The sequence below is a fragment of the Lissotriton helveticus genome, chromosome 6 (assembly GCF_964261635.1).
Source record: "Lissotriton helveticus chromosome 6, aLisHel1.1, whole genome shotgun sequence".
Classification (NCBI taxonomy): Eukaryota; Metazoa; Chordata; class Amphibia; order Caudata; family Salamandridae; genus Lissotriton; species Lissotriton helveticus.
Window position 1 is genome coordinate 278,586,360 of NC_136067.1, and position 16,257 is coordinate 278,602,616.

At 49.6% G+C, this 16,257-nt stretch overlaps 1 protein-coding gene across 4 annotated transcripts in view; it reads right to left on the reverse strand.

Annotated features, from left to right (window-relative positions):
• The window catches only part of TDRD15 (tudor domain containing 15), a 218,600-nt gene extending 214,979 nt beyond the window's left edge, over positions 1 to 3,621 (reverse strand). The window contains exon 1 of one of the 4 annotated variants that reach the window (XM_078647719.1): positions 3,469 to 3,621. Coding sequence is in view for 1 of the 4 variants with exons in the window: in XM_078647718.1 (XP_078503844.1) it covers positions 3,469 to 3,478 (10 nt within the window). In the remaining 3 variants the exon portion in view is untranslated. Of the gene's footprint in view, positions 1 to 3,464 lie in introns of all 4 variants that reach the window. The other 3 variants (XM_078647721.1, XM_078647720.1, XM_078647718.1) reach the window with 3 other exon arrangements.
• Positions 3,622 to 16,257: the final 12,636 nt, after the last annotated feature.

The window sequence follows — 16,257 nt, forward strand, 5'->3', positions numbered from 1 at the left end:
GTGGTGATCTGACGAAGTGATGGGTCTGGAAGGGAGGCAGGTAATTGTGCCAAGATTGGAGAAGACGGGGTCAAGTAAATTACCTGCCTTGTGAGTGAGACTAGAATTATGTAAATGTAAGTTGAGGGCAGCTAGATCTTGAAGAAGGTGAGTGCTAGTGGGGCACAGCATATTGTTAAAATGTATGTTCAGGTCACCAAGTAAGATGAAATTCGGAGATTCCATCAGCAGAGGAGCTATGTTGTCCGAGAGAGTAGTTGCCCATCCACCAGCTGCACCCGGCGGACGGTAGAGTAGGGCACCTGACAGGGTGTAGTTAGGGTTCAGTAAAAGTTTAAAGCAGCATGCTTCGCAATGTGGGATGTCTAAATCCTCCCATTTACATGCGTAGATCCTTTTGTAAATGATGGCAATGCCACCTCCCTCCTTGCCAGGTCTGTTGCGACCCACGTAGGTGTAATTATCAGGGAGGGCTGTCGCAATATCAGGTCCGGAACAGTTGTTCAGCCAGGTCTCCGTAAGAAACAGGGCAGAAGGACTGTCGGAAACAAGGAGGTCAAATATGTCCCTCTTGTGCTTAGGCAAGGACCTGCAGTTCAGGCTCAGGAAGTTAAGATCAAGGGAAGGATAGGCTGGAGGAGGTATCACCTGTCGAAAGGACGAGCTCCAAAAGGTAGAATTAGAAATACAGGTAATCGATGGTTCAGAGATCAGGGCCAGTGTGCATGCTTGACAGGATGTAGGAGCATCCATCCCCCGTAAGCGAGGACATATATTATTGGGAGGGGGGCGGAGGTTCCATAGTGTGGAGCTGGAATAGGTGAGCCTGGAAGTTGTCAACTCAGGAGCAGGGGGGGGTGGCCCCTGGTCCCGGTCGGCCGCGGACGGGCGCAGACGGGCTTAACTTAGGCGCGAAGTCGGCGCCCGTCCGCTGCGCCTCCGCCACTCCCCCATGTTAAATAGTTCCACCGTAGAGGGCGGCTAGTCCAATCACCTGCACCGTAGCACTAAGGGCGCAAGTGCCGCTTCCAGGGACTCGCCGCTCTAACGGCACAAAAGCCGAGGCGGATCGAGTCAGAGCGGGGAAAGAGGTGCACACACAATGGTATTTGCCAAATCTATTAATCAGATTTAAAATCACAGAAATATACAATTAAAATTTTGTCCTGGGAGCGAAGTTTAGCGTGGCAGCCTGCGCTGCTTCTGAAGTCTCATATATTTGTCAGGCGACAACTACGCTGTCAAACCAAACCATAAAGAATGGCAATGAATGACCAGAAAGGGCAGGGGTACAAAAGGGGGTGTGATGGACGGACAGAAAGGGCAGGGAGCATAGGGCTTAGAGGGGAGCAGCTGGCATTTTACGTAGTGAAAGTCACACATTTCCCACGTGGGTAAGCTAGAAAGACTACTGTACCGCCTGACATTCTTCCCAATTTCTATTCAAAAATTGGACCGTGTGATCTGGGCATCACAAATATTTTTCTGAACCTGGCTCCAAAGTGAAAAGGCACATGAAATGGGAAACTCTCAAAAGGCCGAGACAAGACACCTTTTGTGTTAAATATGGCGGCTGAAATCATTTGAAAAAGTTGTTCTTGTCTGTTTTGGGGAGACTGTGGGCACCCAGGTCAAACAGGATTACTTTAGAAGCCATCCCAGAGTCATTGGATGATCATCCAACTACCTTAGAAGTCATTTACACGTCATCAGACATCATCAAGCTCTTGAAGTCATCAGCAAGCTGCAGAAGCTCAGCCTAATGATTTGAGGATGACTTGAAAATGAGTATCTGATGACTTAAGAAGGTGTCATTATTCGTGATGATTAAAGGATGACTTGAAAAGAAGTACCCGATGACTCTAGTAGGCGTCATTATTCGTGAAGATTTAAGGAGGACTTGAAAATTAGTATCTGCTGACTTCTGAAGGTGTCATTATTCCTGATGATATGAGGATGACTTGTAAATGACTCTCCGATAACTTTACAAGATGACATTGTTCCTGATGACTTTGGGGTGATTTGAAAATAAGCATCTGAATACTTCAAAGGTACTATTGTGTTTTCAATAAGATGTTTTTGCGTCTGGAGATTTTAACAGGAATTGTTTGTCTATTTAAAGAGGACGTCCACCACTTTGGTTTCAGTTTTCCAGAAAAATGCAAACTGTTGGATGATTGCACAATGAATTGCAGATAAACGTCTGACCTCCTGCAGCTGGGAGCCCCAAAACCCAAACACACCCTGAACCCCCAAAGTAACCCTTGCACCCCAAACACACCCTGAACCCCAATATTAACCCTTGCACCCCAAAACCCAAACACACCCTGAACCCCAATATTAACCCTGGCGCCCCAAAACCCAAACACACCCTGAACCCCCAAATTAACCCTGGCACCCCAAAACCCAAACACACCCTAAACCCTAAAATTAACCCTGACACCCCCAAACCCAAACACACCCTGAATCCCCAAATTAACCCTTGCACCCCAAACACACCCTAAACCCTAAAATTAACCCTTGCACCCCAAACCCAAACACACCCTAAACCCTAAAATTAACCCTGGCACCCCAAAACCCAAACACACCCTGAACCCCCAAATTAACCCTTGCACCCCAAAACCCAAACACACCCTGAACCCCAATAGTAACCCTTGCACCCCAAAACCCAAACACACCCTAAACCCTAAAATTAACCCTGGCACCCCAAAACCCAAACACACCCTGACCCCACAAATTAACCCTTGCACCCCAAAGCCAAACACACCCTAAACCCTAAAATTAACCCTGCACCCCAAAACCCAAACACACCCTGAACACCCAAATTAACCCTCGCACGCCAAACCCAAACACACCCTAAACCCTAATATTAACCCTGGCACCCCAAAACCCAAACACACCCTAAACCCTAACACTAACCCTGGCACCCCAAAACCCAAACAACCTGAACCCCCAAATTAACCCTTGCACCCCAAAACCCAAACACATCCTGAACCCCCAAATTAACCCTTGCACACCAAACACAAACACACCCTAAACCCTAAAATTAACCCTCGCACCACAAACCCAAACATGCTCTAAACCCTTAAATTACACCTGGCCCCCCAAAACACCAACCCACCCTCAACCCTAAAATGACCATGTACACCCTGAAATCCAAAAGCCCTACAACCCCCAAACTTTTTATGAATACGGAATGCCGGGAGGCGCTGCTGTGATATGATGCTTTCTGTACCCCCAGGCTGCACTTCCTTCATAGAGTATTTCCATAAACACATAGTTTAGTGGAATCCGATTGTTAGACTCTTTAAACAACTGCGGACAGAACTGCTCATGGCCCGAGGAATAGGTCTTGCAAAGGAAAACAAGCTTTGTCGTCATGGTGACTGCCGAATTCACTCCATCACAATACTAAAATATATTTTTAAAAAGCACAGCTGCCTCTAACACAATGCCAAAATCACCTACTGTAAACCATCAGTCTGCCGGCTGGCTGGGACTCGAACCGCAGATCCTCAATGGAGAGCAGCTCTCTCACCTTTTCATATACCGGAAGCCGGTGGATTCCTCTAGCAAAAGCCTACGCACATCCGGGAGCGCCGGAAGTGACGTCATTGTCCTGCGGCAAGAACGAAGACTGCCGTGAGTTCAATAGCCATGAAAGGGACAGGTGGATTGGCATCGGTCTCTTTATTTTTCCAACTCCATTTCCTTCATCGATTCCTGCGTATACTCAGGTAAGTGCTGCAGCTGTTAAAAAAAGAGCAGCATCGATCCTCCGCTCTCGGACCCAGCTGCTCAATTTCCGTCCCAGACCAGCTTCCTCAATTTTCGGAAAGCACGAATTTTCATTAAGGGGGTACATTCAGACGCAGCTCCCTGCATGTGTGTGCTTCGTACGTGTTATAATTAATGCCTGCCTTGCAATGTGTGTGTATTATGTGTGTTTGATGTTTGTCTGTATTCAGCCTGCCTGCTTGTTTAATATGCACCTTTTGTGTTTGAGCATGTGTATTTTTGTGTATGTGTGACGTAGTGCGTGCTTGTGTAAGTTGTGGAAAATTGCAAAAAGCCTAAAAAATGTGTTTTACAGCAAGTTTTTCGCCGTAAGGAAAAATAAATTACTGCCCGTATATTGTAGGTCCCATGTTGGTTCCAAGTGCACCTGCGTGTATTCAAGATTCTCGACCAAATGGAACAGTTTTCGATCTACTGAAAAGGTGTCAATCAAAGAAGACTAAACACATTTATTTATGTGAATATTGTATATTGTTGAGCATTACTTGTGTCCTTGCAACTTGTAGTGAGCTTTCATTACTAAATGAATGTGTGCTATATTGTTGAATCCTGGTCACGTTCCCCAAGCTATGTAGTGTGCAGAGCAGCACATCTTCTAAAACACTGGCAGTTTTCATGGATGCGTTTCGAAGCATAAGGTTAAATGCTTCAAATAACTTAGCCGTTGTAATGCTGGATCCTTATTTTGTTTGCGATTTGTGTAATTGAAAGGCCTGGTTGCCTGTGGCGATTGAGGTTTACGCCCTATTTAGGAAACGTAGTCAGACGCATTCCAACATCTTGCAATATCTACTTTCGCAAAACAGAATATCATTCTGGTTTCGTTCCATGTGCATGCAATGTTTTTAACTCGTTTGTATATATTATTGAGACCGGGCCAATTACGTATTCCCTGTTTGCGCTAATGTACCTTGTATGTATTATTGAGACAGGGCCAATTACGTATTCCCTGTTTGCGCTAATTTACCTTGACCGCTAAGATCTCTGTAAAAATGAAGCAGGTCTTGTTACATCTGCCACTACCAACTAATTGACCATCCTATTTGTTTGACTGGCATGTGTTGTGATGCTACTAAAAAAGATGACAGAAGCAGTGGCTATACTCGTTAACTGTCCAAGAGCACGTGCACCAGGGCCCTTTTATTTGCAGGGTAACGTCACTTGTGACGCCTGTGGTGGATGGGTGTGGGGTAAATGTGTGTCTAGCTCTCTAGGGTGTGCCTGGTAAATTCAGTGACTGCTGAGACACTAGAAGGTGTCCATCAGGACACTACATTCCTCCAAAACTTTATTGAAAAATAAAACATACACCAGTCCAACTTGTGGAGGTAAACAACAATCAAATAAACACCACAGGGTCCATCAGCCTCTAGAATTGTGCAGTGGGAAGAGAGCCGACATGGGGCTGGTGACTCAGACTGCAGCAGGACATGTTCAGCAGCTCCTCTGCAATGGCTTAGGAGTGTCGCCACACTGCCTGGCTCAGAGCCAGCAAATGTAAAATAAAATACTGCTCTAGCATCGTTTTATCTTACATTTGCCGGCTCTTCCACTGGTGTTGGAAGGAGCAGGGCTTAGGCATGGGAGGGGGAGGGGGAGGAGGAGAGCTATGTGCATTCCACTCCCTAAGTGTGCATATGTGTTTTGGCCGGCTGTCTCAGGCAGACTAAAACACACATGCGCAATTAGGGTTTCATATGGTGCATATCTCTTGACTGCAGTCGTTAGAGGGAAATTCTGTGACTTGCTCCAGTTGATGGTGACCTCCGAGTACCCTCCCAACTGCAGAAAGGCCTGCAGTATAGGGTTGAGACTATCCTCCGGGTCACGTATGTATAGAGTTAGGTCGTCGGCATATAAGAAAATTTGGATTTGCCTTTCAGGGTATTCAAGAGCGTATTCGTGATGGTGCTGTCTGAGTTTAGCTGCCAGTGGCTCCATGGCCAGGGCAAACAGTAGGGGGGAGAGCTGGCATTCCTGCCTCATTCCCCTTGTAATGCGGAATCTAGGGGAGCACATCCTGTTGATAATCAGCATGGCCTGTGGCTTAGTATACAATAGCTGTATCCAGGTCCAGAAAGGGGGTTGAATCTTGCCAAGTGGTTCCATCCAAGGGAATCGAATGCTTTGGTGGCGCCTTGAAAGACAGCCACTGCAGCTAGGTTAGGGTCAGTGTCCTGCAGGAGAGCGAAGAGAGTTCGTAGGTTATGCGATGCCGCTCTGCCCGACACAAAGCCGGACTGGTCTGGCAACACTAGGGCGCTCATCAGGGGGCTTATTCGATTGGCTTTTAGTTTAGCCACTATTTTGGTGTCGCAATTTATGAGCGAGAGCGGCCTGTATGAGTCGCTTCTATCACCTGATTGCCCTGGTTTCAGAGGGGAAATAATAAGCGCCTCGCGGATCGTTTGTGGAAGTATGCCTGTCTCTAGTCTCCTCATATAAGTTTTTCAGCATCAGAATGATGCTGAATGAGTGTCGCAGTATGCTTTATAGAATTCTGCAGTAAGGCCGTCCGGGCCTAAGGTCCATCCAGACCGTAGCTGCATAAATGCAGTGCGTTAGACCTGTCAGCCCTAGGGTGGTCTTTCCCTATTTTTTTCTCCCTTGCCTTATTTTTCCCATCTTCTTTTTGTTGGCCTTAGGTCTCCGTGCACCTTCCCATTGCCAATCAATGCTAAGGTGCAGGTGCTCTCTACTTCAAACATGGTTGCCACTGGCCCCTGCTACTGCAGCGTGGTCTTTTTCTAGTAACACCCTAGTTGCCAGGAGCTGGGTGGGACCCCAAACATTGTTGCAATGCCAGCCTTCCTTCGCCTGCCCATAGTTAGAGTGGGGAAGCTCCTGGAACCTTCCAGAATAGAGGCGGAGCCTATTTTTGCCGCCTTGGAGAGTGGTACAAAAGGGGTGGTAATGGACGGAGCAACATAGTCAGTTTGGGTATCACTGACCTGGGGGACCCACGCAGGAGACTTAGGCGGTAGGGCCTAGTCAGGGGCCTATGCCACTGGGAGTGAGAGGGCTTAGGTGCTGCCTTCCAAGTAAGTGACCTGCTGACAAGCCTTCAACTCGCCCCCCCCTCAAGAAACCAAGGATCTGCTTCACAAGGGCGCAGGAACCAGCAAGCGCCGAGAAGACCCCCTTCTGTGGCCCCAAGGACTACTGGGGATCAACCAGGTACAGGGCTGTGTCCACTCTGCGCCCTTTTCCTCAACCTGGGCCCCTGCGCTGTCCTGCTCAACTCCCCCTGATTGAACAGCCTGAATTGCTGTCCTGCCTGACCATATCTGGCTACCCCACGCTAGCTCCCTGAGCTGACTGAACTGCCTGTGGTCTGAGGCACTGTGTTAATTGCCCCCTGAGAAGCGCTGAGAACCTAGAGACTGGGGCTACCTGAAGCGCTGTGATCCTACTAACTGCTCCCAGCACTATATCTGCTCAGCGCTGTGTGTGTGCCTGGGAGCACTGCCTCCTCGAAGCGCTAACTGCCCTCCAACTCACCGCCGCAGCCCAGGACGTCCGTGCAGCTGAGGCTGCCTTGCCAGGCGTGGTGAATTCCCCCGGGCGGCCCTCGGTGCCAGGAGAGGGCCGCAGCCGTGGTGCTGTGGGTCGCGCCTGTCTTGATCGCATGCAGATCTTGCGGCAGCCCCTGGAGCCTTGGGGAGGCCGCCGCGATCGTTTAAGTCTCCTGCCCCGTTGAGTGACCCGTTGCGGCGGCCCCCGGTGTCAGGAGAGGGCCGCCGGAATTCCTGTCAGGCCGCACTAGGCCTGACAGGGCCTGAAGCCACCTGAAGCCTTCCTCCCGCCGTCACGTGACTGGGGACACAACGTCATCGGTCACGCCCCCACCACCAGTGCCCCGTGATTGGAGGAGAGGCTGCCTCGCCCGCAGGCAGCACTGCCATTGGCGGCCGCGGGCACGCCTCCCCTCCGCCTACTGCAATTGGTCCTCGGGCCCCGGGAAGGCTGAGAGAAGCTCGGGCTCGTTCTGCTGCTGCCTCCTTCAGTGCTGTGCCCCCGACTGGTCCCGAGGCCCGGGACCGGTCCCCCTAGCAGCGCGGGGACCGTCTGAACATCGGAGCCCCACCTGCCAGCAAAAGACCATTGCAAGGGGCCAGAGCAGGCCCAAAGACTGAGGTAACCCCCCGGGTGGGCGGGCGAAAGGCCTGTGACTGCCCCACCTCCGGGGAAGACTGTGTTTGGTGCCCCATGGGCCCCCCCCTCTGTTAACTGATAAGGGCCCGACTGGGCAAGAACATGGGCAAAGGCCTTGAGTGACAATCTGGGCCATAAAAGTTAAACCCTTGCTAGAGAGAACGATATTAGCTGACGTGCCCTGCTCAGTTGAAGGGCTGATTCCTGTTTCCCGCAATGAATAGTCTGGCCTAATGCCCCCCTGATGAAACGTTGAGTAACTTCTAGACGAAGGGGGCTACCATTGGTTAATGAAAGAAAATGGTTACTGCGACTAATGAAATGTTTTACATTTTAATGAAATGTTTATCCTCATTTAATGCACTGCTTATTCCCGCTTAAGAAAATGCTTTATTCTTGCATAAGAAGTTATATTCCTGCCTAGTGAGAAGTTACCTGATCTTTAATGGCATACCCAGACCTGCGTCAGGAAATGTTTGGTTATACCCTAATGAAATCAGTACTGCTGAGTAATGAAATGTTTACACTTGCAAAATGAAGTGCTAAATGAAAGCCCACAGTTATGCCATGAAATGTATTAATGCAGTGAGTAATTGATCACCCTGATTTTGGTCCTAGATAAAATTAATTGTTTTGAATCAAAAACTTACTGGTGTGGTCTCCGTCATTGCGTGTGCATTTATTGTCTCAGTGGCTGTGTGTGCTGTGTAGTCACTTAACACCTGAGCTTTCGGGTGCCTACCTGCTCGTGCCAAGCTACCCCCGGGGAACTGGTGACCCCAGTTCTTACACAGTGTGTATCTCTGCATCTTCTAAATCTGCTAGTAGGAATTCTCTCTGGGTGTCTCCCAGCCATCCCAGAGCTATGTCCTCAAAGTACGTCTCAAACTCTATTGGCTGTGTTCCGTGCATTGTATATAGGGTTTTGTAGAACGTATGAAATGATGTCTAGAATGTCTGTGGTATCCCTATTTATAAGGCCATCTGAGTCGACAACCTCCAGTATAGTGCTGGAAAATCTCTGAGTTCGAGTCAGCTCAGCCAGTGCCTTCCCCGGGCGTTCCCCTTCTCCATATTGCCTGGCGCAATAGAATTTACATTCCCGCTCTATTTCCTAATATTCCGTCAGCTTGCTCTAATCTTTTCCTGCAAATCTGGACCAAGTGTAGATTGCAATTGTTTCTTTAGTTCCTTAAGTTCTGGCTCTAGCTTCCTCAGCGTACTACAGATATCCCTCTGAATACCTCCCCCCCTTTGGCAATGCAGATCCCCCTTATGGTCACTTTAACTGCCTCCCATACGGGGGAGAACTGAGTCACTGTGTTAATATTACGCGTGAAAAATTCAGTGATTGGGAATGGGTACGGAATGGGATATCAAGCAAGGCAGTCGCTGGTAATCTCCAAGACTGATATGGTGTCAGTGCTCAGGGGGGTGAGGGCAATAAGCACAGGTGAATGATCAGCATACTTGTGCTGCAAGTGTCAAGAAGCAGTTAGCCACACTTTTAATCCACTGGTCAAGAACCAGCCATCTATGCGTGGCCATGAGGAGTGCACCGTGGAGTGGCAAGTGCCTTCCCTATCAGTTGGGTGTAGGCTTCTCCTTGCATCTAGTAGTCCGTTTTCTGTAAATATCTCCTGTAGCTGTCTTTGAGCGTTCGTGTAGTGGTGGGGTTGTGGTTGCTGTCGATCCAGCGTCGGATCCAGGGTGACGTTGAAGTCCTCATCCAGATCACGTGTGTGGAGCCGGGTCTGGTGGCGCAGTGGACTAATGCATCCACTGTAGGGGACTGTGTTCGACCTCATGGTCACAGGTTCTAATCCCGGCAGGTCCACACAGCATTTCAAGCATCTGAGGCCGATAAAATGAGTACCTTTGAGTTGGGTAACAATATATATCTGTTATTCAGCGCCTTGAGACCATTGGGTGATACGTGAGCTTTACAAATACACATGTTATGTTATGCAATATCTACAACCTTCCCCCATATGATATTGAAGAACTCAGTCGTCAGCGTTGGGGCCATAACAACATGCAATTATGGTCGGAGCTGCCATTCTCCCCCACATAATGCAGTACCGACCATGCGGGTCTATCAGCTCCCCTATGGCTACATGTGGGATATTCTTTTTGAGAAGGATAACTGTTCCTCGCGCGTCAGTGGAGTGTGCCCAGAAGCTTTGATGCGAAGCCCATAGGGTCGCAAAGGTGGTCGGGGCAGAGGGACCAATATGAGTTTCCTGTAATAGTGCACAGTGTATGTTATGTCTGTCTAAGTAAGCCAAGATATGGCGGCGCTTCCTGGGGTTCCCAAGGCCTCGCTCATTCCATGTGACAAAGTTGGAACTAGGCAGATCAGGGTGGGCCATTCATTTTGTGTATTCCAAGGAGTGCATAGTACATGTGTCGAGCGCTGCTTTTTGCTAACCTGCAATTTTGCCTGTGATCTGCGGTAATGTGAGTGTCGCTAACTCCCGTTCCTTCCCTCCCTCCTCAAACATCACCAGCCCAAACCTGCTGTGGTAGTTCTCACCCGTATCCCCACCCTGTAGCATTCTAATTGGGATCCTCCCAACTTTAAACAGATCTTCCCCTTGGGTAGCCAAGCTGGGAAGGACAGAAAAAATTGGAAAATAAGTCCTTATAGGGATGTTCTTCTGGGAATGCGCAGGAGGGCACACCAGGTCTACCTCGCGGGCATGGGGGTGTACAGGACAGTAGTTTGATGCCTCAAATGTCCAGTATACACAGGTGTAGTTAAGGAGGTATCCGTGGTTATTTCTGATCTCAAGTTGCGATGCCCCATTAACGGCTAACAAGTTGGCATAGTCAGTCCATATCTTCCGTTACGCTGTACTGCAGCCGTTATAGCTTTTTGTCTGTTCGCAGACTGATTGTCTCGCAGCCTTTTCACTCTGGGTCAGATAGGGCTGACTGTGAATGGGAAGGGCTCAGAGTCGCCTCCCACTGCAGCGAGCTCCTGGTGATAGTCTTTAGAAAGTCTGCCACATGCTGTGGATTCATAAAGAAGTGTTGCTTCCCTTGATGTGTTATGTGAAGGCGGGCTGGGAAGAGCATTACATAGGGTAGGTTTGCCTGCTGAAGCTTCTTCTTGATTGGACCAAACTTCTTGCAAACCTCTTGGACCGTCAAAGTGAAGTTCGGGTAGATTGCAATGGCGGAGCCATCAAAATATTTGCTGCTTGTCAAGTGCCAGGCGGAGGGCGGTGTCTCGATCGCAGTAGTTCAACAGTCTTGCAATTATCGGGAGCAGAGGGGCTCCCAGCGGCGATCGACTAGCAAGAGATCAGTGTGGCCTTTCCACTTTTAGCATGGTGGAGAACACGCTTCGTTCAAAATCCATTATCAGCTGACTTTCCACAAAGTCCTCCATGCGGCCAGTGTTTGTAGTCTCTGGTATTCCAAGAATTCTGAGGTTATTGCGATGTAATCTCGATTCTAAGTCCGCATTTTTAGCTACTTTCACCTTTAGGAGCTGCTGCATGTTGTTCATATGTTTCGTGCTTCCCACGGTGAACTCCTTTAGATTAGATATGCGTTGCTCGGTGCCTTTTATGCGCTCTTCATGTTGATCTATTTCATGGGTGACATTATCCATGTGGGTGTGCATCGCATCCATCTTGGCCTCAATGGAGGTAAGGCTCGTTTTCACTGCTAGTGGGAGTTCCGGGTGATCTTCAGTCGACGTTCGGCCCCCAGAGAGCAGTCCCTGCGCCATGGTCTGTTCAGGTTCACTGTGCGCAGGGGTAGTTTTCCGGGCCTCAAATGGCAGCTTTGTTTGTCTGCCCTCAGGTTTTCCCAAGCTGCGCTCTCTTTGTGCCTCAGAGTATGAGTGTGATCCGTGCAACAAGTGGGCGTAGCCGGTCATTCCCCTCTTATGCGCAGGAATCGCATTGCAGCTCCTAATACGCGCTCTCCGTCTCGATGGCTTAGTGCTCTTCTGCAGGAGTTTACTGGTAGGTCCTCTTAGGGATGCTCTTCGCCTTGTGCATTTAAGGATACAGTGTCCGCGTTGTGTCCTTTTCCTCCCCCCGTGAGTGTTTCCCTCGCTTGCCTGTCTTTAGTAGTTCCAAAAAACACAGTTGATGGACAGAATGTAGAACAATGTCATACATTCACCCCAGTACAAGGATCTGGGCCTAAATCCATCGTTTGGTTTTTTTTGGGGGTTTTTTTTTTTTGCACTCCACACCACCCTGGGTTAGACACTGGCTATATGCAAATCAGCTCTGACCCTGTGCCTCATGGGAACAGTCCAGTCCGAACTACCAAGCCATGTCTTTCCCAGACCGGAATCAAGCATCCAAGGACCGGTTTCTGGCTATCAGCCTTCATCAGCCTGGATAGCATGACTCCAGTGGTGTGGAGATCCTGGGACTCACGTCTGAGCATACCCAGCCCAGAAAATTGCAAAAAACACAGTTGATGGTAGTAGTTCAGCAGGCTTTTAGGTCCGAGTCGCCCCACCCTCTGGTCTTGATACCAACACCAAGGTCCCAGCGCCTATCCAAATAATGCTGGTACATGTATGGCTTTCTCCCTGCTGTGCTTCCCCTTGTAGTTCAGTCTGTAGGGCGCCACATTTGTTTAAACATGGGTGTGCGCTTTGACTCTGCTTATTGTGTGGCTAGCGTTTCCTTTTGTACGTCTCACGCTGTGCAGCGCGGACACTCAGCGCCACTTACAGTGCACTGTGGTCCGGTCTGTCCGGGTCGTAATATGCCACTCCCGCTCTGGGTCACCTCCCAGTACAGCACAAGGGCCCGGTCTCTGGCAGCAGGCAGTCTCGTGGGCCACGCCCACTCAGAAACCGCCCGCGCCGCCCTGCAGGCCATTATTTACTCACGGTTTCCGAGCAGACAGGTCTTGTCCTAAGCACTGTCTGCTGCGCCGAGCAGCCGAGTTTCCTTTCTCCGCAGCGCTCTTTGTTCACCTGCAACTTGGTTCCCGCGCCATAGCTGCCAGGGAAAAAAACCTCATTGGATCGTCCCTGTTGATCTCACTGCAGTCTGGTGGGGGTTTAACGGCGATGTGACGCGGCCTCTTTTTTGTCTTCAGCATGGCCGCCGGCAGTTTCAGGTCACGTTTCTTGGTTTCCCAGGCTCCAAAACAGCCGATGTTATCTTCGCAATCGGCAGCGGGTCCTCCAGTTCTGATTCCCGCTTAATGCAGATCAGCATGTGGGCATTTGGGCAGGATTATTCTGCTGCTCGGTCCCGAACTGCAAGAGCCTCCCGCAAGTGCAGCCAAGCTTGCTTGTGCACCCTCTAGCGCCCCCCAGGAATGGTAATGTTTGATGCACTTGACATGGACTGGCGTGATGGCATTGCCAGCTGTGTGGTGACTCTGGACGACATTTGGTGACGACTTCGTTCTTGAGTCGATCACGGGGAGTGGGGGTGGCCAGGCACTTCCATTTCCTTTGGGGAGGCATCTGCATCCTTACGCTTGGATTTCTTGGGTTACCAAGCTGTCGGTGACAGTGGCTTGATGGACACTCTTAAGAAGCGTGAGGCAGAAACTATGTTTGCAGCTTACTCTCGATCTCCCGCTGGGCAGTCCCCAGGTCGTTATAGTTGGCTTGCTGTTTGTGTCTGTATACGCTCCCTCCGCAGCTCGAGTTTGCTTCAGGTTTGGTCCTGGCCTCCAAAAACATTCCCTCCTGAATGTATTCATCATCCGGTTCCTAGAGTAGACCAGCCAGTTACACTTCCATATCTTCCGCTGGGCGTGGTGGCATGCTCATGACAATGATATTGTGGCTGCCATTAGACCTGGATGACAGATAGTGATGATTTACTTGGAGTAAGGATATTCTTCTCCCTTGGCATCTGCGGTCGCAAGCAGGTTTGCCATTTGACTCAAACTGCCAACTCTCAGGAACGGACGGTCGCACTGGAAAGCTTAGGGAAAGAGACGTGGATTACGCTTTCTGGCGGCTTACATGTGGTTCTCCCATTGAGCTGTCTCAAGGGACGTCGCTCCGCCTTGGTGGCTGTCTTGTGTCTGTGTGTGTACACTTGGCTTGTGGTGGTACGAGTCTGTGTACTTTTCCCCTTGTTGTTCTCTCCAGCACACTTGTGTTCATCCAGTTCTTACTGGTGACGGGATTATCACTCTTCTTTTCAGTTCTTCCTCCCTAGGCAGTGGCATGCACCAACTTCCATGCAAACCAATAGGGCCTATCAACTTCAATGATCTCTGGACCATGCGGGTGAGACTTCTTGCCTCTCATCTTTCTCCTGAATGCTGGGTGATGTTATGTGTTTCTTCTTCAGGGAGCTTCTTGATGCTCCTACTCCGGGGGGTTCACTCTTCTGGGAATGGCTTCCATGGGCAGTACAAAAGGGCGTGGTGATAGACGGAGCATCTGAATCAATCAAACACTCACACCCAGTCAAAAGATCTGGGTTTAATCCATCACCGTTCTTTAGCCCACTCTGCCACCACAGTTCAGACATGGCTATATGCAAATCAGTCTGACCCTGTGCCTCATGGGAACAGTCCAGCCCGAACTGCCAAGCCATGCCTTCCCTGGACCAGAAACAAGCTTCCGAGGACTGGTTTCTGGCTATCAGCCATCTTCAGCCAGGATAGCTTGACTCCAGTGGTGTGGAGAGCATGGGACTCACGTCTGAGCATACCCATCCCACTCGGGGTGACATATGCAAAAAGGAGACGCATATGGCGCCTCAAGCGACATCACACATAGGGCATAAATGGGCTGAGTCCATACACGGGGCAGCCTATTCGTCGTACTCGCGTGGGGTACTGATATTAATAAGAAGGGGACTGAACTTTCAAGTGGAACAGGTCTTCTCAGACAGAGAGGGTAGATATGTACTGCTAACAGGCACACTCAGAGGTCAGAGGCTCCACTTGCTAAACATATACGCCCCAAACACGGATGAGCCTGATTTCTTTCACACACTCTGGCGGCAGCTGAACGAACTCCCAGATATTCCACTCATATGGGGGGGCGATTTCAATATGGCCCTAGATGATGCGGTGGACAGATCGCCCAACTCCTCAGAAACACACAGGAGAGCATTGGATACCCTGCAGGATATTATGCATGATAAACACCACATTGATATTTGGAGATCGAGGCACCCAACGCAATTAGCAGCAACACACACTCCAGCAGCATTTGGCAGTTGGTCGAGGATAGACTACTGGCTAGGGTCCCCGGAAATATCACAGTGGGTAGATTCCATACAGCATTTACCATGCACCTTATCAGACCATAATCCGGTATTATTGACTCACACTCCCAAACTATGTCCCTCCTCCATTCAGCTGGAGATTTAACAGGAAGGCACTATTAGATCCTATTTATGCGGAAACCATCAGGAAGGCGATAGTGGATTTCTTTGATCTGAACGCCCCTACCACGGAAGATCCTGGGATATTATGGGAAGCTTGTAAGGCCACTATTAGGGGGGTGTGTATTAGCACAAACGCGGGGATCTTGCGCGACCTGAGACAACAATTGAAACAGCTCGAAACACATATACAAGAGTTGGAGTCCGACTATGCACGCGCGCAAGACCCCGCTATTTTAGGCCAGATCAGAACAGAATTGTCTGAATATCAGAAAAGTGCGGACGAGGAACTGAGATATATCGCGAAACGTCCTCTGGCGAGGAAATTTGGGGAGGGTGGCAGACCAGGAGCGGCATTAGCGACAAGAATATGCGAACAGAAACCACCTGTAGTAATACAGGCAGTGAAAACATCAGATGGGGAGTTGCGCCATGACACGCAGGGTATACTGCAGGAATTTATGCTCGTATTTGGTAAATTATATATGGCGTAGGACACAGCATCTGCGGACGAGATAACGAAGTATTGCGATGACATAGCTCTGGCTTGGCTGTCAGATGCGCAGAGGCAGTATCTGTCTCTCCCTGTCACAGTGGAGGAGATCACAGAGATCATTAGCTCCTTGCCCAATGGTAAAGCACCGGGGCCGGATGGCTTCACGGGGAAGTTTTACAAAAAATACTTTGACCTACTAGAGCCCCACATAGTGGCGATGCTGGGGGACGCCCATGAGAAAATGCTCCTGCTGCAAACATTAAGGGAGGCCATGATTCTAGCACTTTTGAAACCGGGCAAGGACCCAGAATCCTGCGACTCCTACAGGCCGTTATCCCTCATGAACGTGGATACTAAAATTCTGTCCAAACTATTGGCTACTAGGCTTCAACATCTGATGACTAAATTAATCCTACCCGACCAATCAGGCTTCATCCTGAACCGATCCACACAGGACTC